The 23,597-nt window shown below is 44.7% G+C and overlaps 2 protein-coding genes across 41 annotated transcripts in view; both read left to right on the top strand.

The window, feature by feature from the left end:
• Window positions 1-23,597, top strand: part of Bent (projectin protein bent) — a 67,829-nt gene that overhangs the window by 12,358 nt on the left and 31,874 nt on the right. For 6 of the 40 annotated variants that reach the window (XM_076819894.1, XM_076819886.1, XM_076819887.1 and 3 more), the window contains 32 exons: window positions 21-193; window positions 259-429; window positions 506-585; window positions 663-828; window positions 1,053-1,238; window positions 1,521-1,676; window positions 1,843-1,893; window positions 2,141-2,158; window positions 2,914-2,958; window positions 3,030-3,065; window positions 3,150-3,203; window positions 3,283-3,339; window positions 3,465-3,512; window positions 3,646-3,717; window positions 9,444-9,494; window positions 9,599-9,637; window positions 9,733-9,786; window positions 9,885-9,941; window positions 10,043-10,099; window positions 10,369-10,425; window positions 10,784-10,828; window positions 10,905-10,946; window positions 11,107-11,265; window positions 11,884-12,069; window positions 12,256-12,270; window positions 13,310-13,489; window positions 14,880-14,924; window positions 16,965-17,003; window positions 17,740-17,778; window positions 20,266-20,413; window positions 20,554-20,790; window positions 20,870-21,006. In XM_076819894.1, the coding sequence (XP_076676009.1) occupies window positions 21-193; window positions 259-429; window positions 506-585; window positions 663-828; window positions 1,053-1,238; window positions 1,521-1,676; window positions 1,843-1,893; window positions 2,141-2,158; window positions 2,914-2,958; window positions 3,030-3,065; window positions 3,150-3,203; window positions 3,283-3,339; window positions 3,465-3,512; window positions 3,646-3,717; window positions 9,444-9,494; window positions 9,599-9,637; window positions 9,733-9,786; window positions 9,885-9,941; window positions 10,043-10,099; window positions 10,369-10,425; window positions 10,784-10,828; window positions 10,905-10,946; window positions 11,107-11,265; window positions 11,884-12,069; window positions 12,256-12,270; window positions 13,310-13,489; window positions 14,880-14,924; window positions 16,965-17,003; window positions 17,740-17,778; window positions 20,266-20,413; window positions 20,554-20,790; window positions 20,870-21,006 (2,900 nt within the window). The remainder of the gene's footprint in view (window positions 1-20; window positions 194-258; window positions 430-505; window positions 586-662; window positions 829-1,052; window positions 1,239-1,520; window positions 1,677-1,842; window positions 1,894-2,140; window positions 2,159-2,913; window positions 2,959-3,029; window positions 3,066-3,149; window positions 3,204-3,282; window positions 3,340-3,464; window positions 3,513-3,645; window positions 3,718-9,443; window positions 9,495-9,598; window positions 9,638-9,732; window positions 9,787-9,884; window positions 9,942-10,042; window positions 10,100-10,368; window positions 10,426-10,783; window positions 10,829-10,904; window positions 10,947-11,106; window positions 11,266-11,883; window positions 12,070-12,255; window positions 12,271-13,309; window positions 13,490-14,879; window positions 14,925-16,964; window positions 17,004-17,739; window positions 17,779-20,265; window positions 20,414-20,553; window positions 20,791-20,869; window positions 21,007-23,597) is intronic. The other 34 variants (XM_076819895.1, XM_076819891.1, XM_076819893.1 and 31 more) reach the window with 34 other exon arrangements.
• On the top strand, window positions 4,482-9,369 carry LOC143373074 (uncharacterized). The gene is made up of 26 exons (XM_076819928.1): window positions 4,482-4,534; window positions 4,613-4,669; window positions 4,749-4,811; window positions 4,888-4,947; window positions 5,019-5,078; window positions 5,157-5,213; window positions 5,300-5,356; window positions 5,430-5,486; window positions 5,593-5,649; window positions 5,719-5,772; window positions 5,850-5,915; window positions 5,999-6,193; window positions 6,277-6,471; window positions 6,555-6,749; window positions 6,832-7,026; window positions 7,107-7,301; window positions 7,384-7,578; window positions 7,650-7,844; window positions 7,927-8,121; window positions 8,194-8,247; window positions 8,326-8,379; window positions 8,460-8,558; window positions 8,759-8,812; window positions 8,893-8,946; window positions 9,014-9,070; window positions 9,194-9,369. Exons 14-26 carry the CDS (start codon window positions 6,651-6,653, stop codon window positions 9,332-9,334), a joined length of 1,587 nt encoding a protein of 528 aa, XP_076676043.1. The 5' UTR covers window positions 4,482-4,534; window positions 4,613-4,669; window positions 4,749-4,811; window positions 4,888-4,947; window positions 5,019-5,078; window positions 5,157-5,213; window positions 5,300-5,356; window positions 5,430-5,486; window positions 5,593-5,649; window positions 5,719-5,772; window positions 5,850-5,915; window positions 5,999-6,193; window positions 6,277-6,471; window positions 6,555-6,650; the 3' UTR covers window positions 9,335-9,369.

Below are 23,597 nucleotides of genomic sequence, written 5' to 3'. Positions count from 1 at the left end.
TTTCCAATGACCGTTTGCAGTCATACCTGTGATCAAGGAGAAACCGAAGGTGATAAAGATCGTGAAGAAGAAGACGGTCGTGGTCGAGTGCCATGTCCTGTCCAAGTTCACGCCAGAGTGCACTTGGTTCAAAGAAACGCAGGCCGTCAAGCAGGACACCAGGCACAAGGTGCACGTGGAGCAAGTGAAAGAGGTATGTAAAGGTGGTGGAGGTTTAGCTTGGGAGAGGGACAGGGGTGAAGGAAATACGTTTTGCAGGGAGAGTTTGCTGTGAAATTGGAAATCGAGCAAGTGTCAGCCTCCGATAAGGGTATTTACAAGCTGGTCGCACGCAATGAGAAAGGAGAGGCTACGTCCCAGGTTGTGGAAGTTACGGAGATCATGGAGGAAGGGGAGAAACCCAAGATAGCGTCTGGTTTGAAATCAGTGGTGAGTTCTTTTAATTTCAATCGGGGTTGAGTTTGAAATTGAATTGTTTCGAAGTGATATGTATATTTGCGTACAGACGGTCGAGGAAGGGAAATCCATCGAACTTGTCGCCAGTCTCTCGAAACAGGACCGCAAAGTGACCATCACGTGGTACAGGTAGATAAATTGCCCCGATTAATATTTGATCGGTGACCTACTTTTTATTCACCCTGATATATTTCTCGTCTGCGCAGAGAATCCACGGTGGTGAAGTCTTCCAAAGACATCATGATCTCTTTCAATGGCACAGATATGAAACTGAACATCACGTCTGCTTCCACATCGTTCTCGGGAACGTACAAGGTTGTGGTCACCAACGAACACGGTCAAGATGAATCGTCCGCCCGATTGGTCGTCAAGGTAGGACCTTGTTAAATATGCAACTGAGATTTCAACTCTTTCTCTGTCACCCCACGTTACGATCTCGATCACTGAAACTTGTCGATTCAACCCCTTGTTTGACACCGTTGACGTTCTCCCCCATAATTTATATGTATTATAGAGTTTATGTAAAGTGTATACCAGGGAACAGTGTGTTCAAAGTGTCCTTGAATGTTGCATGCAATTCCTTGTACGTATTGTAGAAAAAGGAAGAGGAGAAGAAAGAGGAGGAGGAGGAAGAGAAGAAGAAGAAGAAGGTCGAGAAGAAAGAGGAGAAGAAGGAGGAGGAGAAGAAAGAGGAGAAGAAAGAGGAGAAGAAAGAGGAGAAGAAAGAGGAGAAGAAGGTAGAAAAGAAAGAAGAAAAGAAGGAGGAGAAGAAGGAAGAGAAGGTAGAGACCACTATTGCTATCGTAAACAAATTCTGCAGTCGGAAGGGCTTATTCCTCTGCGTATCCCCTTTGCCCAATCTTTTAAAGTACCGTGTAACTAACATTTGCTACGTTCCCTCTTTACACATACACCTCAAACATAATCACTGAAACGGGATCTTAATCCTTTCACGGAAAAATATTTTTATTTCGTGTACTTGTAACAAGGGATTAAGCTTTCGTTTCCTTTACACGATAACTCGGCTGTTTTGAAACGCATTTCGGTGTTGCAATGGAAAAAAGGTAATGAGATCGATCTCGAGCGACGAGGAGGATGACGAGTACGAGGAAAGCATCCTCGAAGAAGAGGAGGAGGAGGAAGTGGTGAGTGTAATCGAATCCAGCATCGCGGAGCCGATTATCGAAGAACCAGACTCAGAAACAGTTTTTCAAATCGAGGTACACATACACCATACACTCCACATATTTGCACAAACATAATCTTCCACGATTTTTCTGCGTACTTCGCAGTATTAAACTCGTCTTTCTCAACACTTTTTGCCAGAGGAACATTTTTTCCGCACCTCTCGAAAACTTACGAAGGTTTTTGTTTATTTTTTTCAAGGAAATACCTGACAACAAACAGAACGGTATCGACAAACCTACTCCCAAGAAGGTACGGACCATTTTTTTTTTTATTTTGGAAAGAAACAAGGGAAGGAACTTTACACTGTTTTCGTTCAGAACTACAAAACCATTTTACATTTTATGTACACCCCCCCTGTGGTTCCCTGTGATTGTTGCAGACCTGTTTTTGCCCCCTTGTCTTAACCGTGTGCTCACGAATTTAATAATAAAACAAATGTAGAGTGGATTGTTTATAGCGGCAAGTAGTGACACTGCTGTTTATTTTTCTGTTGCAGAAATTGGAAGTCATTCAGGTGAGCAATAAATAAAGAGGATACTTATTAGCAAGTTATGCGCTCGAATCATTCAACAGGCCTTTCAATTGCATTGCGAACGATCAGTAGACACGACTGTTATGCGTATTTAACGCAGTTGTGGTGGGATGATGCGTGGCTGCAATACGAACGACTATTTTCTGCTTCTGCTAATGGCAACTTTCTCTCTTTTCAGCTTTTGCTGAAGAAATATTCTCTTTTCAGCTTTACTAATGCGCAGCTCTTGCTAACCAATCTCCCCATCTGTTTCAGCGACTGTTATTTGCGTTACGATCTTTATAATAATTTGATTTCAATGCTATTTTAAGCTATCTTCCTTTTCAGCTAAATTCAATTATGAAACATACACTGCTTCTTAATCCACACGCTACAGGATACCTAAGCTTTGAATAAGAGCTTTTAACGAACTCTTAGTACCCTCTCCCTAGAAGCTGGGCTATGAAACTTTCCTGAAAATTCTATTCTTTCTTTTCTCTAGCTTTGCAGCATGCTTTGTTTGCCGTGTACCTTGTGTGCAATATATACCTGATACGCATGTATCGAACTTTTCTCTGTAGTACTGTGTGAAATATAGTTTGTGTAAGATAAAGTATAGCGTAGAACGTTTGAAGTATGAAATGATGTAAAAAGTAGAAAGTTGGCGCAGGTGAGGATGTTGTGGAATGTTTTGCGTGCCATAGTTTGTGTAATACAATTTAACACATCACTGAATTTTTATTTCTGCCCTTACGTAGAAGAAGCCAGAAGAGAAGGTCGAAGAGAAAAAGGAAGCAGCGAAGGTAATTAAATATTTGCATCTTCAGCCTTTTAAAAGACAACTTCATAACCCAAGCAATCTTTCTTTTCGCAGAAGAAGGTCGTAAAGAAGGAAGAAGAAAAGAAAGAGGTAAGAATATCCTTCCAACTAATTACATTCCTTTGATTACCTATACTTGAATCCTTGTTAAAATTCGTTTCTTCTTCGTTTCAGGAAGCCACGCTCAAAGCAGAAAAAACGGTATCTCGAAAGCAGTCTATCAGCAGAGTAAGTATCGCGGCTCCCAAATCGTTTACAAACTACTGCAGAGAAATATCATCTACCTTTTGTCTCAATTTAATCCTAGGTGGAGGAATTACGAACGGAAAGTCGAAGAAGCTCTCTGGTGTCAACCGAGGAAAAGGTCGAGCACTGATTTACGCTTAATTCATTTAACAAATACCTACACCAAGACTATGCAATTAACAAGATGCTTCGCTGCTTCGTAGATACCCACACTTTTATTTATCTTTCTTTCCATACACGTAGATAAGCGAAGACGGCTCCACAACACCGCGACGCTTTTCTATCCAGAAGGTACACGAGCACTGACTAATTACACGTAGAAGTAACACAAGTTTTAATCGACTGAAACAATTGCGAAATGCTAGGTGAAGGTAGAGAAATTAAGTGACTTCTTCGCTAATGTTACATTGTTTACATGAAACAGACTGAAGAGGAGGTAAAGACAGAGAGCAGACGGTCTTCCATTGTCCAGAAGCAACAGGTGACAGCAGAAAAGGTAAGAAAATTCTGCCTTACGATATCCAACTCGTTAATTGTTATATTAACTTCCTTGTGTAGTTTAAGCTCACGTCAGTCCCTAACAGTTGTGTAGTTGTTGGTAAATTAAAAGAAAATTCTTGCATACGAACAGCGTAAGTACTGTGTGTAGCGTTTAACCTTCTTAAAAGAGACAAAAGAAGGCCAGTAACACCTGGTGTTTAATTGTTGTATCCACGTATTTGAGAGCGAAGTATTAAGAAGGGAAAATAGTGAAACGCGCAGGAGGAAGAGAACCCCACATTGTACGTTTTATTTTTTTGAATTTCTAGGCGGGTAGAGAGCCCCCTAGATTAAGGCCCGCGATTACACTCGCGCAAGACACCAAGGTACACAAAACACCACATTCACACGTTACTGAACATTTACAATACTCGTGCGGGGGGTTTAAATGAGATAAATAATTTTAGGACGCACCTTACACGAGATACCACGTGCTTAGGCGAAAATCAGGAAACGAGACTAAGGTAGATCTATCGTTAATCACCCTCATCGGGTTTAAATATCAAAATTACACTTTGCGTATTAAGAAAAAGTCTAAAACACGTACTTGTGTTATTGGTGTCACTGTAGGTCACGTTTAAAGAAAACGTGAGGCAAGAAGTCACTCAACCTGACGCCGAAATCGAGGTAAACTCGATAAAATGATTCGTTAATAGAAATCTAATGCAGAATTTTATTTAGAGAGGAAAGTTGCTTATAAACATTGATACTTGTAGGATATTTGGGCATCCGTGCCAAGAGAACCAGAAATAAAACCCATTGAAAGGAGAGAGGTACACAATTTACAAAATATATGTTTACTTGCTGTCGTGCAAGGCTCCTCCTCTTAACGACGCGACTTTCTCTTCTAGGGCTCGCCAAAATTCACCCTCGAAACGCGCAAACATGACACTACACTGAAAGTGGAGGTACACCAGTTTCAAAACCTTCCATTTTTCCAAACGATAATGTAACACGCGAGTTTGTTTCAATGCCATTCTATTCTAGGATACACCAAGCACGAGACGAACATCTATCACACACGAACCTCGCGAAAAACCAGATATTAAGGTAGACATATCGTTTCAGCGGTAGCTGTGTTAAAAATTGATTTCAGAATTTTTTAACTGGGTAAAATCATTTGTAGGATAAATTGCAAGCGACGCATAAATTGGAACGCGATCAATCACCGACCGGTAGACGCGAGGTACACGATAAATAATTTTTTTTTTAATTTTTGATGAATATTCCGAGTTATTTATAAAAACGCCATTCTAGGAAGCACCCGAGTTACACAGTCCTAAGCCACACACACGCAGGGCTGTTAAAGATACACAGGTACACAATGAACGACACACACCTCGATCGATAGCTGAATGAGTAGTGTGTATAATAATTAAATGGGCATAATTTTAGGTTACCATTGAACCACGAGTTACCCAACGCGAGGGTACAGTGATTAGGAACGGCGAGGTACACGATTCACGTTACTAAATTGAATTACACTCTTTCATTTTTCAACAGCATTTTTTTTTATATTTGTTTCATTTTTATTATAGGATAAACCAACAGCTAAACTTAAACCACAATCACACGAACCTGACGACGAAATAGAGGTAGATAGTTTGTTACTGTTATAGGGTATAATGTGACTTGGTAAATAGGTATTAAGGGGTGAAAATATTTTAGGATATTTGGGCGGATAGGCCGACGGAACGCGAAATAAAGCCAATTAGGAGAGACGAGGTATAGTGGAAAATTAAAACGGTCATGTTGCACGTGACAGTGTGTTACGTATTGTTATTGTTTATACGCGATAGGCGTCTTTTTTTTACACACTTTTTCGTTTCAGGATGTCGCGAAACCCACACTTAAATTAGACACGCGTAGACCGAGCGACGATGTAGAGGTATATTTAACTTGAAAATTTTAAAATACTACTTATGATACACACATTTATACGATTCATCATTTTTAGCGTACACGGGTTAAAAAACCAAAGAGTAAAGTTAAGGCAACCAAAAAAGCTGAGGTACAGGGCAATCAATACACATTAATGAAACATTGCAACACTGATTATTGTATCGTTTAAACGGGAAATTATTTCAGGAAACATTACAAGCACCGAAACCGACACTCACAACATCCACACCGAAAGTCGATGACGAGACAGAGGTAGTTCTGCGCTTGAATATTTGAATTTCCTTTAGGTTTCGATTTAAAAGAAAAGTAGAACTTATTCGTGTACATACTTTTAGGATATTTGGGCCGATAAGCCGAAAGATCGCGAGATTAAACCTATTAAAAAGGACACGGTGCAGGTCAAAATCGAAAGTACTGATACTGTGGCGAAGAAGCCACAGGATCGTGATATTAAGTCTGTTAAGAAAACCGGAGACGTTCCAAATTCAAAGTCTAAGCCACTAGTGCAAGAGTCGAGCGATGAAATAGAGGTAGTTTTGCACTTAAATATTTGAATTTCCTTCAGGTTTCGATTTAAAAGAAGAGTCGAACTTATTCGTGTACATACTTTTAGGATATTTGGGCTGATAAGTCAAAAGATCGCGAGATTAAACCTATCATAAAGGATACAGTGCTGATCAAAATCACAAGTACTGACACTTTGGCGAAGACGCCACAGGATCGCGAAATTAAACCTGTTAAGAAAACTAAAGATGTTCCAAAATCAACGCCTAAACCACTAGTTCAAGAGCCAAACGATGAAATAGAGGTAGTTCTCTGCTTGAATATTAAAATTTCCTCTAGCTTTCGATTGAAAAGAAAAGTGGAACTTATTCGTGAACATACTTTTAGGATATTTGGGCTGATAAGCCGAAAGATCGCGAAATTAAATCCATTAAAAAGGACGAGGTACAGGTTAAACTCACAAGTACTGACACTTTAGCGAACATGCCACAGACTCGCGAAACTAAACCTGTTAAGAAAACTAAAGACGTTCCAAAGTCAACGTCTAAGCCACTAGTACAAGAGCCAAACGACGAGATAGAGGTAGTCCTGTGCTTCAACATATAAATTTCCGTTAGATTTCGTTTTAAAAGAAAAGTAGAACTTATTTTGGACATTTCTTTAGGATATTTGGGCTGATAAGCCGAAAGATCGCGAGATTAAACCTATTAAAAAGGACGAGGTACAGTTGAAAATCACAAGTACTGACACTTTGGCGAAAATGCCGCAGGATTGCGAAATTAAGTCCGTTAAGAAATCTAAAGATGTTCCAAAGCCAACGCCTAAACCACAAATACAAGAGCCAAACGATGAAATAGAGGTAGTTCTGCACTTGAATATTGGAATTCCCTTTAGGTTTCGATATAAAAAAAATCTAATATATTCTGGATATTTCTTTAGGATATTTGGGCCGATAAGCCGAAAGATCGCGAGATTAAACCTATTAAAAAGGACGAGGCACAGCTCACAATTACAAGTACTGATACTTTGGCGAAGACGCCACAGGATCGCGAAATTAAGTCCGTTAAGAAAACTAAAGACGTGCCAAAGTTAACGCCTAAACCACTAGTACAAAAGCCAAACGACGAGATAGAGGTAGTCCTGTGCTTCAATATTTAAATTTCCTTTAGGTTTCGATATAAAAGAAAAGTCGAATTTATTCTGGATATTTCTTTAGGATATTTGGGCTGATAAGCCGAAAGATCGGGAGATTAAACCTATTAAAAAAGACGAGGCACAGCTCAAAATTACAAGTACTGATACTTTGGCGAAGACGCCACAGGATCGCGAAATTAAGTCTGTTAAGAAAACTAAAGACGTTCCAAAATCAACGCCTAAGCCACAAGTACAAGAGTCAAACGATGAGATAGAGGTAGCTTTTTTTAAATATTATTTAGTAGATTCTCGGGGATGAATAATTACAATTGGGCAAACGATTTTTAGGATATCTGGGCGGACATGCCACAAGATCGTGAGGTTAAATCTATTAAAAAGGACACGGTACAGATCAAAATCCCAAGTACTGACACTTTGGCGAAGACGCCACAGGATCGCGAAATTAAGTCCGTTAAGAAAACTAAAGGCGTATCAAAGCCAACGCCTAAACCTCAAATACAAGAGCCAAACGATGAAATAGAGGTAGTTCTGCACTTGAATATTGAAATTTCCTTTAGGTTTCGATATAAAAGAAAAGTCGAATTTATTCTGGATATTTCTTTAGGATATTTGGGCTGATAAGCCGAAAGATCGCGAGATTAAACCTATTAAAAAGGACGAGGCACAGCTCAAAATTACAAGTACTGATACTTTGGCGAAGACGCCACAGGATCGCGAAACTAAGTCTGTTAAGAAAACTAAAGACGTTCCAAAACCAACGCCTAAGCCACAAGTACAAGAATCAAACGATGAGATAGAGGTAGCTTTTTGTTTAATATTATTTAGTAGATTCTCGGGGATGAGTAATTACAATTGGGCAAACGATTTTTAGGACATCTGGGCGGACATGCCACAAGATCGCGAGGTTAAATCAATCTGGAAAGAGGTACAATACAATTCGTTTCGGTCGGATCATATTATATTGACTTGTACTACTGAAAACACGAATATTCGCTCGTTTTAGGTACCGCGAGAGACTAGCACTGACCTACCACAAACACAATACAAAGAAGTTGAGGTACACATCAGTGCACTATAAACATAGGATTCATAAAAAATACACAGATTTTTTTCATAACAATTAAACACACATTTTAGGATAATCAGAAACCGAAATTGAACGACTCGAGCGAGAAAGCTGATTCTTTGAAACATAAAACGGAGTCGCCGTTAGTTAAATCAACCGACAAAGCGGAGGTAGAAATGAAAACTAAGGCCGTTCGTCCACGCAGCGTCGCGTCATAGACGCGTACGCGTAGAGACCAATCGTACGCCAGGCATCTTGACAAATGCAGATCAATCTCCACGCGTACGCGTCTATGACGCGACGCTTCGTGGACAGACAGCCTAAGACTTTATACCCTACCGTGCACACTAAACAGAAAAACATTTTTTAGGAGCAGGTTAAACCGAAATTGAGAACCACTCGTAAGAAAACTGAAACAGGAAAGGTAGACACGATCACACAGAACACTTAACACCATTATCGCAATGTCACGTTTGTGTAAAACAATTATTCTGATCGTTTTAGAAAGAGGAAGCGAAACCGAAATCTACCTCTCGCAAGCTTGACGATGCGGGCAAGGTATAATTTTTTTTTTTCTTTCGTGCGAAATGCATTTTTTTAATATTTCTTTTATTCACGATTTTAGAAGAAAGAACCGACCGCGAGGCGTAGGTCATCGACAAAGTCGACAGAGGGGTCTAAGGTACAGGGAATAGAGAACACAATACTTTGTAACATGTCACGAGTTTTTCACACTACATCCACTTGTTTATTTTTTCTTTTTTACGTACTGTACTCGTTACTCAATCGAATGAATATTGTTCAGGAGGAAGAGCCTAAGTTAGACTCAAAACAGAAGGACACTGTAAGCAACGAGCCTAAGGTACACGAAACAAGTACACGTGACACGTGCACACTTCAAACTACACTTCTATCAGAAATTTTCCCTCTCTTAAACTCACTATGACGCTGTAATAACGTTAAAACTGCTATGGTTTCGATTAATTCCATGTCTACTTTCTGTACTAACATTAATCAAGAGGCGAGCGCATCTTATCGCTTGCATATTTTTCTAGAAGGAGCAACTCACCGCTAAATCGAAGACCGTGACGAAAGAAGAGACGAAGGTACAAAAGTGTATCAGAATATACGCATTTTTTAACAACACATACGCCACGTTGCGTACGAAACGTATCGAACTAGTTTTAATTACATGACGCGTGAATTTCAGGGGGAACTGAAATCCAAATCCAAAGTAGAAGAAACTAAGGTACACAGAATGCTTACACATACACACGCACACTGTAAATAGGTAGCAAAGCGTTCGTATTAGGCAAACTCTTACGCGATACAATTAATTTATAGAAAGTGGAAGCCGCCAAACCGCAGGCCACTCCCGGTAAACCCGTGGAGCCCAAGGTACACAACACGCACACATTTTTTTCCAATCTTTTTGTCATTTTCGCGCGGAAGTAGACTGTAGAGAAATGCGATACACGAGACTGTTAATTTTGTAGAAAGAGGAACCCGCCACGAAACCCAAGACTGCCGTTAGCAAACCCGAAGAGGCAAAGGTACACGACGATACGTTCTCTCGATTCATTTCGCGCGCGATTCCTTTTTTACGTAGAAAATTCTCGCGTCGACACAACTCGTGACATTTTCACTCTTTTAGAAGGAAGAACCCGCTCCCACACCAAAGACAACACTTGGTAAACCCGAGCAGGCGAAGGTACATGACGATAGAAAACACTTTTCTTTTTACACACATGATTTTATAAAGGGTCAGCTCGCTTGGTTCTGGCCGTGCTTCATTTCTTGAACTCTTCTACAATATTTCGTGAATATGGTTTTGGAGAAATTAATACCGCAGGCCTTCATCTAGACAATGTTCATGAAATATCGTAGAAATGTTCCCAAAACAAGTGCACCAAGGAAAAATCAAGTGAATTGACTGTGCGCGTAAAAAGAAACAACATGAGACACGATCGGTTTTTTTAGAAGGAAGAACCCGCTCCCAAACCAAAGACAACACTTGGTAAACCCGAACTGCCAAAGGTACACGAAATCAAAGCCGTGCAAAACGAATTTATACGTAACACACATGACACATATCCTAATTATCATGCACGTGATAATCATTCTGATCAGCACCAGTACTTCATCTAATATTTCTATTGTAATATTTCTATTCACTTTGTCATCGTGATACCATTTGTCATGGAAACATTCTTTCAGCCGAAAGTGAGCCTGAATCATCGTAACAATGAATGTAACAACTTTTTTTTCAGTGAAATCATCGTAACATGGAACATAACAAATTACTAAGTCACATCGTTGCTACGTTCGCGAGTTTTAACCGATCAAGCGTCTCGAAACTGGGTTTCATTAAGGTTTCTGTTTGTTTTATTTACAGACGGAGGAGCAAGGTAGGAAGTTCAGCCTGAAGCCTGTGGCTAAGGTACTAGCAACGACTATATTTTGCAACATTGCTATCTATGAGGAAATTTGCTCAATACTACTTTTCTGAATTACAGCTCGAAGCCGAGAAGAAGACTCTGAACAAAGTGGAGCTCAAGGTGAGCGTTTCTTCTGTTTTTATCACGTATACACTTAAATATGTCGAGCTGAATTGTTTCTAAACGATGAACGGTCATCCGCGCCCCTTGTATTTGCCACTAAAGTACTCGCAACGCCCTGGCAAATATCATTTCGAATAAACATTGATATTAAACGCAGCCGGTGACGACCAATGCCAGCGAGGAGAAATCAAGGCTGCGTAAACCGCCGAAATACGAAATTAAAGCCGAGAGCTTTCAGTCTGTACAGCTTAAACCAATTCCCAAGGAGCCTAAAAAGCCTCAGAGGGCTGAGAATGGCACTATGGTTGATCTGAAGGTATCCCTACGATAGGGCAATCAAAATAATTATCCTCTGTCTCTCTGCATCTACGTCTGTGTTGAATATTTACAAAACAAGGCTCCTCGCCTGTCTTCGATCTACGATTCTTCTACTTTCTCTATGGCTACGAAACGATTCACATTTCTCCTAATACTTCACGAAGCATTCAATCTCGCAACAGTTTATTACCTGTGTAATAAGAAGCTCTTTCTGCTTCTCGTCTCTTCTGTTTCGACGGCTTCCTGTCCTCTCTCTGCGTTCTCTCGCTTCGATGTCGCCGATAACACTGACATAATTTCTTCTCCGCGACTCTTCTCTTATTTATTATCATTATTATACTCTTCGGCTTCGCCGAAGCCTCTACAAACTGTTTCCTTTCTGCCTAATCACTAAATACAGTAATCGCGGTGGCAAGGGGTTCTAAACGCCACTGGCTTTAGGGGTTCTAAAGGCCCGTGGACACCACTTCGCGAATCTGGCGGTCCACGCGTGAAAGTGCCTCGACACTTCTCTATCTATCACTGTTTCGCGCACAGCTTCAACTTTAACGCTCAGAATCGCGAGAGATCGGTTTAAACCAGTCTCGCTGATTAACCGATGTTCGATGTCGCGCAGAAAACCGAGAAGGCGGAGAAAGTGGAGTTGAAGAAAGCGAAGACGGCCAAGGAGAGGAAGGAGAGCGGCTACGAGCTTCCGGAGATTCCAGACTACGAGAGGCCAGTACTGGAGAAGCCACAGGAGTTCGATTTCGGCGACCGCGTGGCTCGAGACAAGACCAAGCTCGATAGACCGACTACTCAGGTAAGAACGCAGTTGCTTCCGCCTCTACGAACCACCGTAAACACGTTCGTGCCTATCGCGACCCCTAAGGCCACCTCGATTCGTAAACACGATCGTCTAGCCCCCATTTCAACGAAATATACCCTTGCAAGTCGAATATTCAACGCTACGATGACTAATGATTTTTCTTTTCACGCGGCCGAGCAGAAATTCGAGTCTAAGGTGAGTAATCCTCCGTTATTAATACGAAAATACATGGAACGATTTTGCCAAGCCGCTGTATGTAGCTTTACCCAAGGATCTGCGCGAAATTTTGCAACGCTCGAAATTTCGTAAGCTCGGAAATGATCGAGTTATGGACCCCGCCCGACGTATAAAGCTCTCTCGTTTTCGTCGCGGTGCGCGAGGGGCCGTCGGTCCCAGAACGACGGCTGCAAAAATAGTGGAGGCTCGGAGGAGTAGCCCCTCGGTTGTCCTCGCGCATGAATCAAACACCGCGGACGACGATGGTCGTCGGCGACACGAAATGCTCGCTGGCGGATTGGCAACAGCCCCCGGGGCCATATTTTCCGCTCTCGTCGAAGATCACCGCTGCCTACGCGACACAAATACCCTGGACGTCGGCGGGCGTTTAATTCGCGTAACCGCAATTAACGCGACACGGGCGTACACGCGGAGCTAATAATCGGGCGAGCGGGATGGCGGTTTGGCAAGCGGCGACTGTACCTCCCGCGGCCGCGCGCATCAGCTTCATACCGGCCGATAGAGGGGGAACTATTCTGGCAAATAGCTGCTCGTATATCACCCCCCTTCGGTCCCCTGATTTTTCGCCGCGGGGAAACGAGGATGGAGAAAATGTCGATCGCTATTTTCGGTGTTATTGCGTACGGCCCGCGCCCGACCCGATATCTCCTCCCTTTCGATTTTCCCAGCGATTCGAGAGATCAGTCTCGATCCAGTCTTAATCACCGTGCGATCGTGATCGCGCCCTGTTAGCGCCGTACGCCGCGGAGACCTTAGAGAAATCGATCCTTGGTAAATCTCGACGACCGTGCTGTGGCAGCTTGCTCTTCTCCGATCGTTTTTGGACGAAGAATTCCAGGAGATCGTTAATTATTTGACGCTCGAGGCGAAAGAAAATCAGTTGGAATTATGGAGCGAGTCTGCCAGAGCGACGGGGAATGCTTGAGCAAACACGCTTATCGCTTCTGTGCTCTGAGATTCGGGAGGGATTTACTGATCGTCTTTTCCGTGGTCGCAGCCGAAAGTGCCGGAAATCAAAGCACCCGAGACACCGAAGATCGAAGTGATCAAGGACGTCACACCGGCTGGAAGCAGAAAGGGTTCCCTGGTACCTGGTAGCGGTACTAGCAGTCGACGTGGTTCACTGATACCACCCGAAGAATTGGGTCGAAGGCCCAGCCTGATCATCAGTGACGAGGTATGTTACGAGATATCATTCCTCGACCCGGAGGTATATCGACTACTGTCTTGGGAATCGACTGGAGCCACGCAACGATATCCATCGAGGTGACGATCCTCTTTGAAAACCGCGAATCTATGCGCACGATTTCAGGGGATTCTCGATGCTGCGCGATGGTAGCTTGGAAACGAAGTAAATGGATATCGGTGCCACGGCCCGTCCTCGAAAAGTCAGGGGATTTGCTCCGCGACGACTTGGATCCAGGGGATGGAAGATGAAACGCGTCATCTTAAACGCGTTTTATCGAAGAATTTGTTAATCGAGGTCCCTTTGACAGTTTGCCAAGCAATGTTCTTAATAGCTCGCGATGTCCGACGCCTGCCCAGAAATAATCGCGTTCGGGCCTATTTTCGTGTAATTACTCAGTACGAATTTTTGGGTTCGCGGGAGGCGACCGAGCGTGTCCAAAAGCTGAAATCGGTAATGCATCATAAACGACGACAGATGAGGCTTTCGAAGGATCCGGGGCCAATGCATCATCGCGCTTGGCCCGAGATCGGAATTGGCTGGGAAAAGTAACGGCCCGATGGAGCAAATCGACTGACATTTCGAGTGGAGCCCTCGGTGGCTACTCACGGTCTCGAATTTCATTACTGTTTTCATTACGACGCTCGAGACCCGCTCGCTTAAGCCTCTTTATTGTCCCGTGACCATTTCGCTGTCCGGGCGAGGAGCGGGACCGTGGGTAGCCGCGGGGGTACGAGGATCAAGAGCCAGAACATAGAGAGGAGTAGCTCGCGTAAGGAACTAGATGGAAACGTAGGTAGAACAATGGCTACTGCTGGTTAGCCCTATGTAGTACTGTTGGAGTTTTATTTTCTTTTGAGTTTCGTAGTGATGTCGATGATATAGCGATCCCATACTCGTGATAGTCTTTTAGAGCTAGATATGTCGAATGAAGTGAACCCCCGACGTGCTTCTCTGACAGTACGAACACGAGTTCGGGTGTGTACGTTAGCGTTAATAGTGTCAGCAAAGCGTGAAAGCTAGTCTAGCATATTCCTGTTCGTGAAACGTCCAAGCAAGCCCAGCTTCTGAAAACACCACATATCCTCCACCGAACCCTATCATCTCTCGCGAGACATTACAGCCCGTCCGTCGAGACGGCACCGATGCACGAGCGAGGAATACTTAAGCAACGTTAAGATGCGAAAGAGAGCCTCGCAAGAGCGAGAGGCAGCCGCGCGACAGATCGCAGAATCTTGCGCACGAAACGTATACGTGTGTCTGCGAGAAACATGCATACGCACGTAGACACATGCACGCGCATACACACATACACACCCAGACACACACACAGACGATACTTAAGGAAGTGCAGAGTGGTAAAGGACGGTTTGGTTCATAGGAGAATAGGAAGCTGCGACCAGGCGAGGTGGTGGACGAGCGCAAGGTGAGAGAAACCACTGGAAATGGAAAAGCGAATGCCTCGTCTGCAACCTTACTCGACTACCAATTGCACTTATTTCACTTTTCACTTGTTCTTTCTACCTTTTACTTACACGTTAAAGTTTCTCTCGCACACACTCACCGGAACGTTGAACGAAGAGACACCCCCGTTTGCACCTGTCACGCACGACGTTCAAGTTTTCAACCGAGCCCACGCACCGATCTTTCTTCTCTCTTCGTTCAATCCTGCCTGCTCACCGCTACCACTCTCTACCATTATTTATTCAGTTTACTCATAATCGTAACCGACCAGCCAGCGGCCAAACGAGTTCGAATAGATTCGAGTACGTTGAAACGGATGAATTGCGTCGCTACAGGGAAGATACGAACGTGGATTGGCCGCGGGTCGGTCGTTGCGGGCAGAGGTTCCATCCGAGCGAATCGAACGCGATCAAGATTAAATCCGTTTCGCAATCGCGCCGCCGACGCGGCGCGACGGCAGGGACCTCGCCTCGCTCCCTTCTACAGCGTAATAATTATTGACGCAAAAGAATGCACCACTGCACAATTGCACCAACGCACCACTGCACCTGGCACGGATACCCGCTGCAACCGAGTCTATGCGCACTGTCTACTCAAACGATTTACCACGTATCACTATCTACTATTAATATCGATAATCATAACGACGACAGCAAGACGACCAATAATGATTAATACCCGTAATAATGACAATAACAAGGATGGAGGAAGAATGCGAGGCGTGTCTGGCGCGAGAGGAGCCAGACACGAGATACGGCCTATCTTAAATCATTAGTATACAAGGTTTCGAATTCCCTCTGGCATAGACCCGGCTGCTCGTAGATTACATTTTGGCAAGCATTGTCGCGAAGGGACATGCATCGCCGTTAACAAATGCCTAGACAACGCGGCAAAGATCCACGGCACGTGAACACCAGGGGGGAAACCAGCCCGAAAGAAAGACACGGGCTCGTTACTCGTACTAGGAATGCCATTTTACGCAGACCGAACACTTGTTATCCTCTGCCAACGGTCGGATGAAACTATCAATTTGCCGGACGGCTAAGGTCGACTCTGACTTATGGTAGCGTACATTTAATACTTTGCCGCCGATTAATCAAACAGCTGCCGCGGCCGGGCCCGATCCAATGGACACGGGTGCCGTTTCGCGATTCCGTTATTTCTGGCCGTATCTCGTTCCCGTTCTCGTGCTCGTCTCCCCGAAGACACGTCACGGATTCCTCGACCGATTTTCTCGGATCATCCACTCCCGTTTACGTTCGAGCTTCCCTCCGTGCTCGTCCCCTTCTTGGCGGACCGTCCCGCGAGATTTATGGAGCGCGGTGTAATCTCGATCGCTCCCGTTTCTATCGAATGAGCACCGGGGCCACCTGACATCGCGGCTAGGAATATTCTCACAGGACTCGGGAATTACTGGGAGTGTCGCGATGGTGGAACCCCATAGCGTGGAAGGTTCGAGGAACTCGATTGATAATTATATCGCAGCGCCCGTTAGATCGCGTTCACGTCTAAAGCTCGCTGAATGCGACTGTCGCGCACGTCCGCTGATTTAATAGCACTTTTACATCAGCTGACGTGCACCGCGGAATACGACTGCAGAAAAACTGCACGGCCAACACTGCACATGCACTGCCGAAGCCGGTAAGGCGACCATCACCCCTCTGAATATTCCCAATTTCCCACAACCCTGTGATCGTCTCTCCTAGAAACAAATCTCTTCAACCTTGTGCCGTTTTTCCCTTTACATTCTTCATATCGTGACTTTCGCTCACGTTTACTCGTCCCTCTTCCTACACGTTCGCGTTACAGGAGCACCGGAGAATAACGTCGATCGCCAGTTTTTTTGTAGCCCTAGTGTCCCTTATTTTGCCACACGTGTTTCACCGTTCTTTGCACGTGGATCCAGCCAAACAGTAGAACCCTCCACTCGCGATAGCAGCAGCCACAAGGAGAACAAACGATCTCGCACGAATCTGACGCAAGCCTCTATAATTTTTTGCAGTTGGGAAGGCTACGGCCCGGCGAGGTGTGGGACGCCAAGGTGAGATTTGTGTTCGCTATAACACAAAGCTTACCTGCCCGAGCACCATCACCTGCGAACTCTTTCTTTTTATATGTTTCTCACCCCTCTTTTTGGACCTCTGTGTCTCCCCACCACTCTTCAAGACTTTTTTATATATTTATTTTGCCCACCCCCCGCCCCGACGAACGATTTGAATATTTTTATCCCGTGACACAGCTATGCGCGGGCCGATCGAACGAAACGTGGGAACCCTTTGCTTTCGAGACACGGTATATTCACTCTGCCAGAGTTCAGAGACTTTGTGGCTGTGTCTGTACTTGGAACTTTTCGTTCGAACGGTCCTCGCGATCACAAAGTGCAGTTTAACAGCGAGAAACTAAACCCAGCCGATTGTTGAAACCCCAGGCGCAGGGAGCACAGAACACCACCGCATACCACCACCACGGAGCGCCGATAATATTAATTCTGCGATCACGCAAACGATTTTTTTTTAGTTGAATTTTTTGGGGCTGCCGCAGCTGCTGTCCACTCCCCGCTATTTCTACCACCGCGGCCTAATTACGCGTGTTCGAGAGAGCACACTGACAATGGGGCGTGAACTCGCCCCTTTTCTCCGTCGAGAACCCCCCCTAAAACAGCTCGAGACCCACCCGAAACGCCTTTAATACATTTCTATCATTCTTGCCACACTGATGTTTCTCTGTTTCCTCACTTTCTTCTGTTTTTTTTCCATTTCCACGTCACCCACGTACAGAATAAGCCCGGCCGTCCTGGCATACTGCAGGGGAAAGAGGTTAGCGAAAACACTTACTGTTTTGTCGTTGGTATATGTCGCATACGCGCGTCGTCACGCACAACCTGTACTTTTATGTATTTTTCTTTTGGTGCGTGCCGCAAAGCTCGAAACTGTTCGCAATGCGTATTGTAAATACTATGCAAAGAGCGCCACTCATCAAGCTGCTCGGTTGTTTCTCGACGGAATGGCGAACTGTCGTGCTTACTCCACCATCGTTCACTTGTTTATTCATTTATTGAGCACGACAGGAACGCTTTCAGTCGAGGCGACCCGCGGCTAGCGTATACGTTTGCTTGATTCGAGCGAATACGGTGTGTATACGGGAAGTAGAAGTTAGATTGTGGTAAGACACTGATTCTCTGTTCGAACGGTTTTTATTTGTTCATTCTTTCTCTGTGCAAAAGCCTATGTGCGTATCACCGTTCACGTTTGAAGTAGTATCGCGCCGTTCGGCGTCAGGCGAGCCGCAGTGGTACGAGCGCGGTACGGTCAGACGATGCTCGCTCTCCAGTGGCACTGGAGTTTTTCCAATTTTTAAATAGAATTTGGCTACTTTAACTGGTACTTCATTGACCTGCAACATTGAAAGTGCTACTGCGGAACGTTTGGGGCCCGACGTGTAAATTAGAAACGAGCCTTGCTTGTTCTCGTGAGGAACATTACACGTAGTGCTAATATTCAGCGAAACGTCATCGTATGTATCTAAATATTCATGGTGCTCACAATATAATATATGTTCGCGACGTAAGTCCATAGACGCGATGACAATCGTGGACAATCTTCACATGTGTTTTCTTTTGTTTTTAATGCGGGTCGCCGTGTATAATGTGTATAAAATTCAATGTGCCTCCTTGTGAATAATCTTAATCGTGTAGCCGATTTGTGTCAATGATCGAGGTCGAAGGATCGAGAGATGGTGGTTAAATTGTGTCGATAGTAACGCCAATCTACATACATTCCACACACCCCACACATCTGTTTCCCTAAATTATCCCTGGAAATTGTCAATTGTGTGTCTCTCTCTCTCTCTCTCTCTCTCTTTTTATGTTTCCCCATCTTATTGGTTGTTCTCACAATTACGTCCATTAACCGTGCACCACGTAAAACGTAAGAATGTATCTAAACGGAAGGCGGGAATTTGTTAACAATTGTATCTAACAGCGATGGCGTGACGAAAATCGAAAAGTTCCGTGAGCGTCACGAATCACCCGTTTTAAGTATCACAGGATCTTTTAACAGAGGGGCGATGCAAATAAAAGATTCGCAGACCAAGTCTGATCGCTTTTGTGGTTTAACGAGTACCTTTAATTTCAACGACACGGCTTATTTTTTATTTGCACGCAGTATATCTATGTACTATGTTAGTCTAATTGTGTAAGACGCTTCGATCGATGGCCAAGAAGCTTCGTATTGCTTTTAATATCGAATTCGAGTTGGAAATGAACGTCCTCTATAATAATCCTTTGAGACTTTCTATCGAGGAAAAGGCCCTCGATCGATGCAGCGAGTAATCGACGGTGATACCGTCCTGATGCCCCCAGGTTTTCATGTGTACTCACTTATTATTTCGCAGCGAAGCTCACTTCTCACGTATTGCGATACGAACTTCGTGTAAAGACACTTAATCTCGTAGCAATAGGTTTAATCTTGTGACTGATCAACTGCTGACAATATCGCGCGCCGAATTCTTCAGGGTTCGGCATCGACGAAGCAAAACATCCCTCCTCCACGTAACTTGAGAACCTACTGTTTATATGTATACCATGCATACCCCATCTATGCGTCGACCCAACCACCCTGGATTCTTCGTTTTTACACATACTTGAAATATCCTTTCGATATCAAGACAAGACACAGAACCAGGGTGGTTAAAACGTGTATATGTTACCCTTCCTTCCAACCACGCGCGTTCAAGGGTCCCAAACGAAATTTACCGAGATGAACACCCTAAGGTGCTTCCAAGTGTATCGATCGGTTTATCGGGACCCTTGAAGTCAGAGTGGCTGAAAAAAATCTCCAGAGAACCTAGACGCGTTCAGAAACGTTTCTGAACGCGCGTCAACCCTTGTCTGGCTAACGGAGGCACGCCAAGAAAGACGAATCAGCTGGCCTCGCCTAACAGCTTCTATTCACTTAACTAGGTGGCTAACGTTTAGTGGTTTAACGCTTCTGAAACTAACGATGTGAGCTAATGGTGTGATTAACGCGCGAATGATAACTCGCACCGCGTTACTGCACGAAAGCACCGTGCATAGAACGATGGCCGCGACTTTCGTCCTCTATCGTCCGTTTTGGGGCCATCCAATTGATCTTTGTGTTTGTATAGTGGAGAGTTGAAGATGCGACAGGTAGGTCGACGAAAGTGACGAAAGTGGCCGTCGTTCTAGCTTGCTGCTTCCTTTTTCGAATGCTTTTAATGCTCGATAAGAAACGAAGCGCACAGTGTGGGAGGGATTTTGCTGACGATTTCGGTGGTTGATGCAGCGTCGTCGTCCGAGCACGGACGTTAGAAGACCCAGCGTGGCGGACCTCGAGAATAAGATCAACCAGCCGAGCACACCCCTTCGAGATGTTGGACCACCGGGACCACCCCAAATCGTCGATGTCCAGGAGTCATACTCCGCCGTCGAAGGTGTTTATTTTATTAAGGAATACTTGGATATTTAGCTGATCTTTCTTGCAACTGATTATACTGATTTAAGCATTTTCTGCTTATACGTATTATTCCTGTCTACTTGGATTCGGAGTGAACGAAATGTCTGTTTCACCTAGACTCGACGGCGTATCTCACGGTCGGGGTGGAGGGTTCGCCCGCACCGACCTTCAAGTTCTACAAGGGAATCACCGAGATCATCGAAGGTGGCCGATTCAAGTTCCTCACGGACACGGAGACCAATACGATCACCCTCTGCATGAGGAAGACGAAGCCCAACGACGAGGGCACATACAAGATCGTCGTGAGCAACATCCATGGCGAGGACTCCGCCGAGATGCAACTATACGTGTCCGGTAGGCAATTCCGTCTATCCTAAACCCTATGAATCCTTGAGGGACGATATACGAACGTTCTCTAATCTACGAAATGCAGACGCCAGTGGTATGGACTTCCGTGCCATGCTGAAGAAGAGAAAGTACCAGAAATGGGCGAGGGAAGAGGCGGAGCAGGAGAAGGTGGACCTGAAGGAGGTGGAGAAACCGATGCCAGCGTTGAAGAAGGTGGAGAAGGTGCGTATTCAAGTCCGTGCGCGATAAGATGGTCTTCTTAAAAAATCTCGTGGTCACCGTGTATCTCGAAGGGTCTTGCCTATTTTACTTTGGTACGCATGTCGATATAATCGTGAATCTGTTGCATTTCACTGGTCGTGTTCCTCGGACACATGCGATGATCGTGTAACAGCTCGGTACGCTATACAGCATATGATCATTTTGGTGTAAAGAATGTTGTTTGTCGTTTAATTGGAATCCGTCCAAGCACGGACTCGTGCCCGGCGATCAATGGAGAAATATGTGCAGCAGTTTTGAGCCTGGTCAAGGGCTTTGTTGCACATGCACCACGGTACGTATGCATTATACCGTGGAAGCGATCTGTATCGGCTGAATCGATCATCGATCATCGATCCGGTGGCGTATCGTCGTTCCTGGCCTGTTTCTTCTCTGTACGTTTGTCTTCGTAGTCGCTGCACGACAGCGAGATGCATGGAAGGAGCTGGTTACAAGACGGGGAGGATATAGTGATCTTGGAGGAGGGTGAGGAGGTCCTTCGAATTTCTCTAGACAAGAAGGGTGAAGCTAACTGGAGCTGGCTAAAGGTTTTCAGCCGTCATCCCCCCAGTAGATAACTCCTAGTCAGACACCGACGAGACTTACCACCAACGTACTAACGTCCCCCCCTACTTTCTGCAATTTTAACCATCACTCGACAATATGCATATCGTTTCCACTGCCGAGAGTTCACCGTTGTTATTAAGAAAACGATGGGAGCGAAATGTAAAGGTGCACAACCACGACGAGACAAAAATATCGTGTCTCACATGAGACTTTAATCTCGCGTGACAATTATTTTATAATTTTTTCATTATTTAACGAGACAATTCCCATTAGTTACATCTAGTCGTTGCTGCGATTTTTGTCCCGTGATAAAAGAGTCTCGTGTAAAATCTCGTGGATTCGCACCTTAAAGGTTGCCTGAGTGAAAGAAAATTGCGGAGAGATACACTCAAATTAATACACACACATTGAATCGGACGGACGATATACGACAGTAACGCGAGCAAGTGGAAAGTTGGACGACAAGACCGACCGGACCCAACCGTATCCACTATACACAGGCACACACGTTAAACACAATTGTCACATGTACACACGTTAGTTTAGAGCTAATGCTGCACTTCAAATTGTATTTCGATGCACTCGTGCCGTGAATAATATCGTATCAGTATCGTCGAGCTCCATTAACCAATCATTTATTAACCAGACGATTAACTTGTACTACCGGCACTCTCATTGAATGTTCTCATGGTTAACAATGCATGGGATAGAAATGATTGTATCGTGTACAAAAGCAACGTTCGAGGAGAAGATTAACTGGTGCGAATTGTGTGTATCCCGCACGTATTGCCAGGCAGCAAGCATTATCTCTAAATGTTCAATGTTGTAACGCGGATGGCCCTGACGCAAGTCCGACCGGACCTTTCTCTGGCGTAACGTTTCGCCCCGAAACTCGAGACGATTGCGATTTGGAAAAGCGTCCGGCGGAAGCATAAATCAGGGTCGTCCGAAAATCGATATCGCTGGTTGGTATATAACAGTGTCACTAACGTGGACGTGTGTGTGTGCCGGGCATGCAGGACGTCTTCGACATTCAGCGCAGGCCAAGTTTGCAGGAGCTAATCGCCGACTGGCCGATACTAGCGACAACGGTCAAAGAGAAGGTTCGCGAACAATCTTAAGACAATCTTAACTTTTTCTTCATTCCACGCGCTCGACTCCGCTTTAACCCCTTGGGCTCCCGATGCACCCGACAAGAACGTAGCACCAGTTCACACCACTTGACAAATTTACAATCTGACAGTGCCGCCACTTGCGTTCCGTTGCGTCCCGTGTCCCCAAAGGGTTAAAAAGATAAAGCTTCGAACGAGAGAAGAGACGCCCCACACTTACTTCCGTCCCGCAAGGCTTCAGTTAATTAATCACCAGCATTATCTCGACCCAGACCGCGCCACGACGAGAAAATGAGCTCCTTACCATGACAACAGCCACGCGGCAGCGATTGATACTGTCCCGACCATTCGATGGGAAGAACGTGTGAATCGTTCGCGGGAACGGCGAGGGGATCGCGAGATTTTCCGTCGCGTTTTTTGTAGCGTTTGCAGCTTCTTGGGTTCGGGTTGTGCTGTGGCAACGAGGAAATTCTCGCGATCGATCTCGCTGTAAGATAAACCCGGTGGGGGGGAACTACCTGCTTTGGCCTGCGCTTATTTCTTCTAGAGACACACGGCTTCTCAGACCCTACGTGGAACCACTGACATTAACGAGCAAACCAGAGGGGTTGTTTTTTCGCTGATTGTCAGCCACGAAACGATGATTCGTGACCAATAAGTACGTGTGTTTTTGTACGCTTCAGTTTTGCTTTAGCATCAGACTCACACGATCAAGGAAATAGATATTGTCGATCAGACCTGTGACCGCAGACGAATTTTGTTGTTTTATAGAGTAGTGGATCTCGTAGACCCTCCCTGGCCGAATTAATTCCCGACTGGCCGACCCTGCACCATTTCACCAAGACGGAGGTTGGATCTCGTACTCCTCGACGACGT

The sequence above is a fragment of the Andrena cerasifolii genome, chromosome 9 (assembly GCF_050908995.1).
Source record: "Andrena cerasifolii isolate SP2316 chromosome 9, iyAndCera1_principal, whole genome shotgun sequence".
Taxonomy (NCBI): domain Eukaryota; kingdom Metazoa; phylum Arthropoda; class Insecta; order Hymenoptera; family Andrenidae; genus Andrena; species Andrena cerasifolii.
This window is presented reverse-complemented; position numbering and strand designations above follow the sequence as displayed.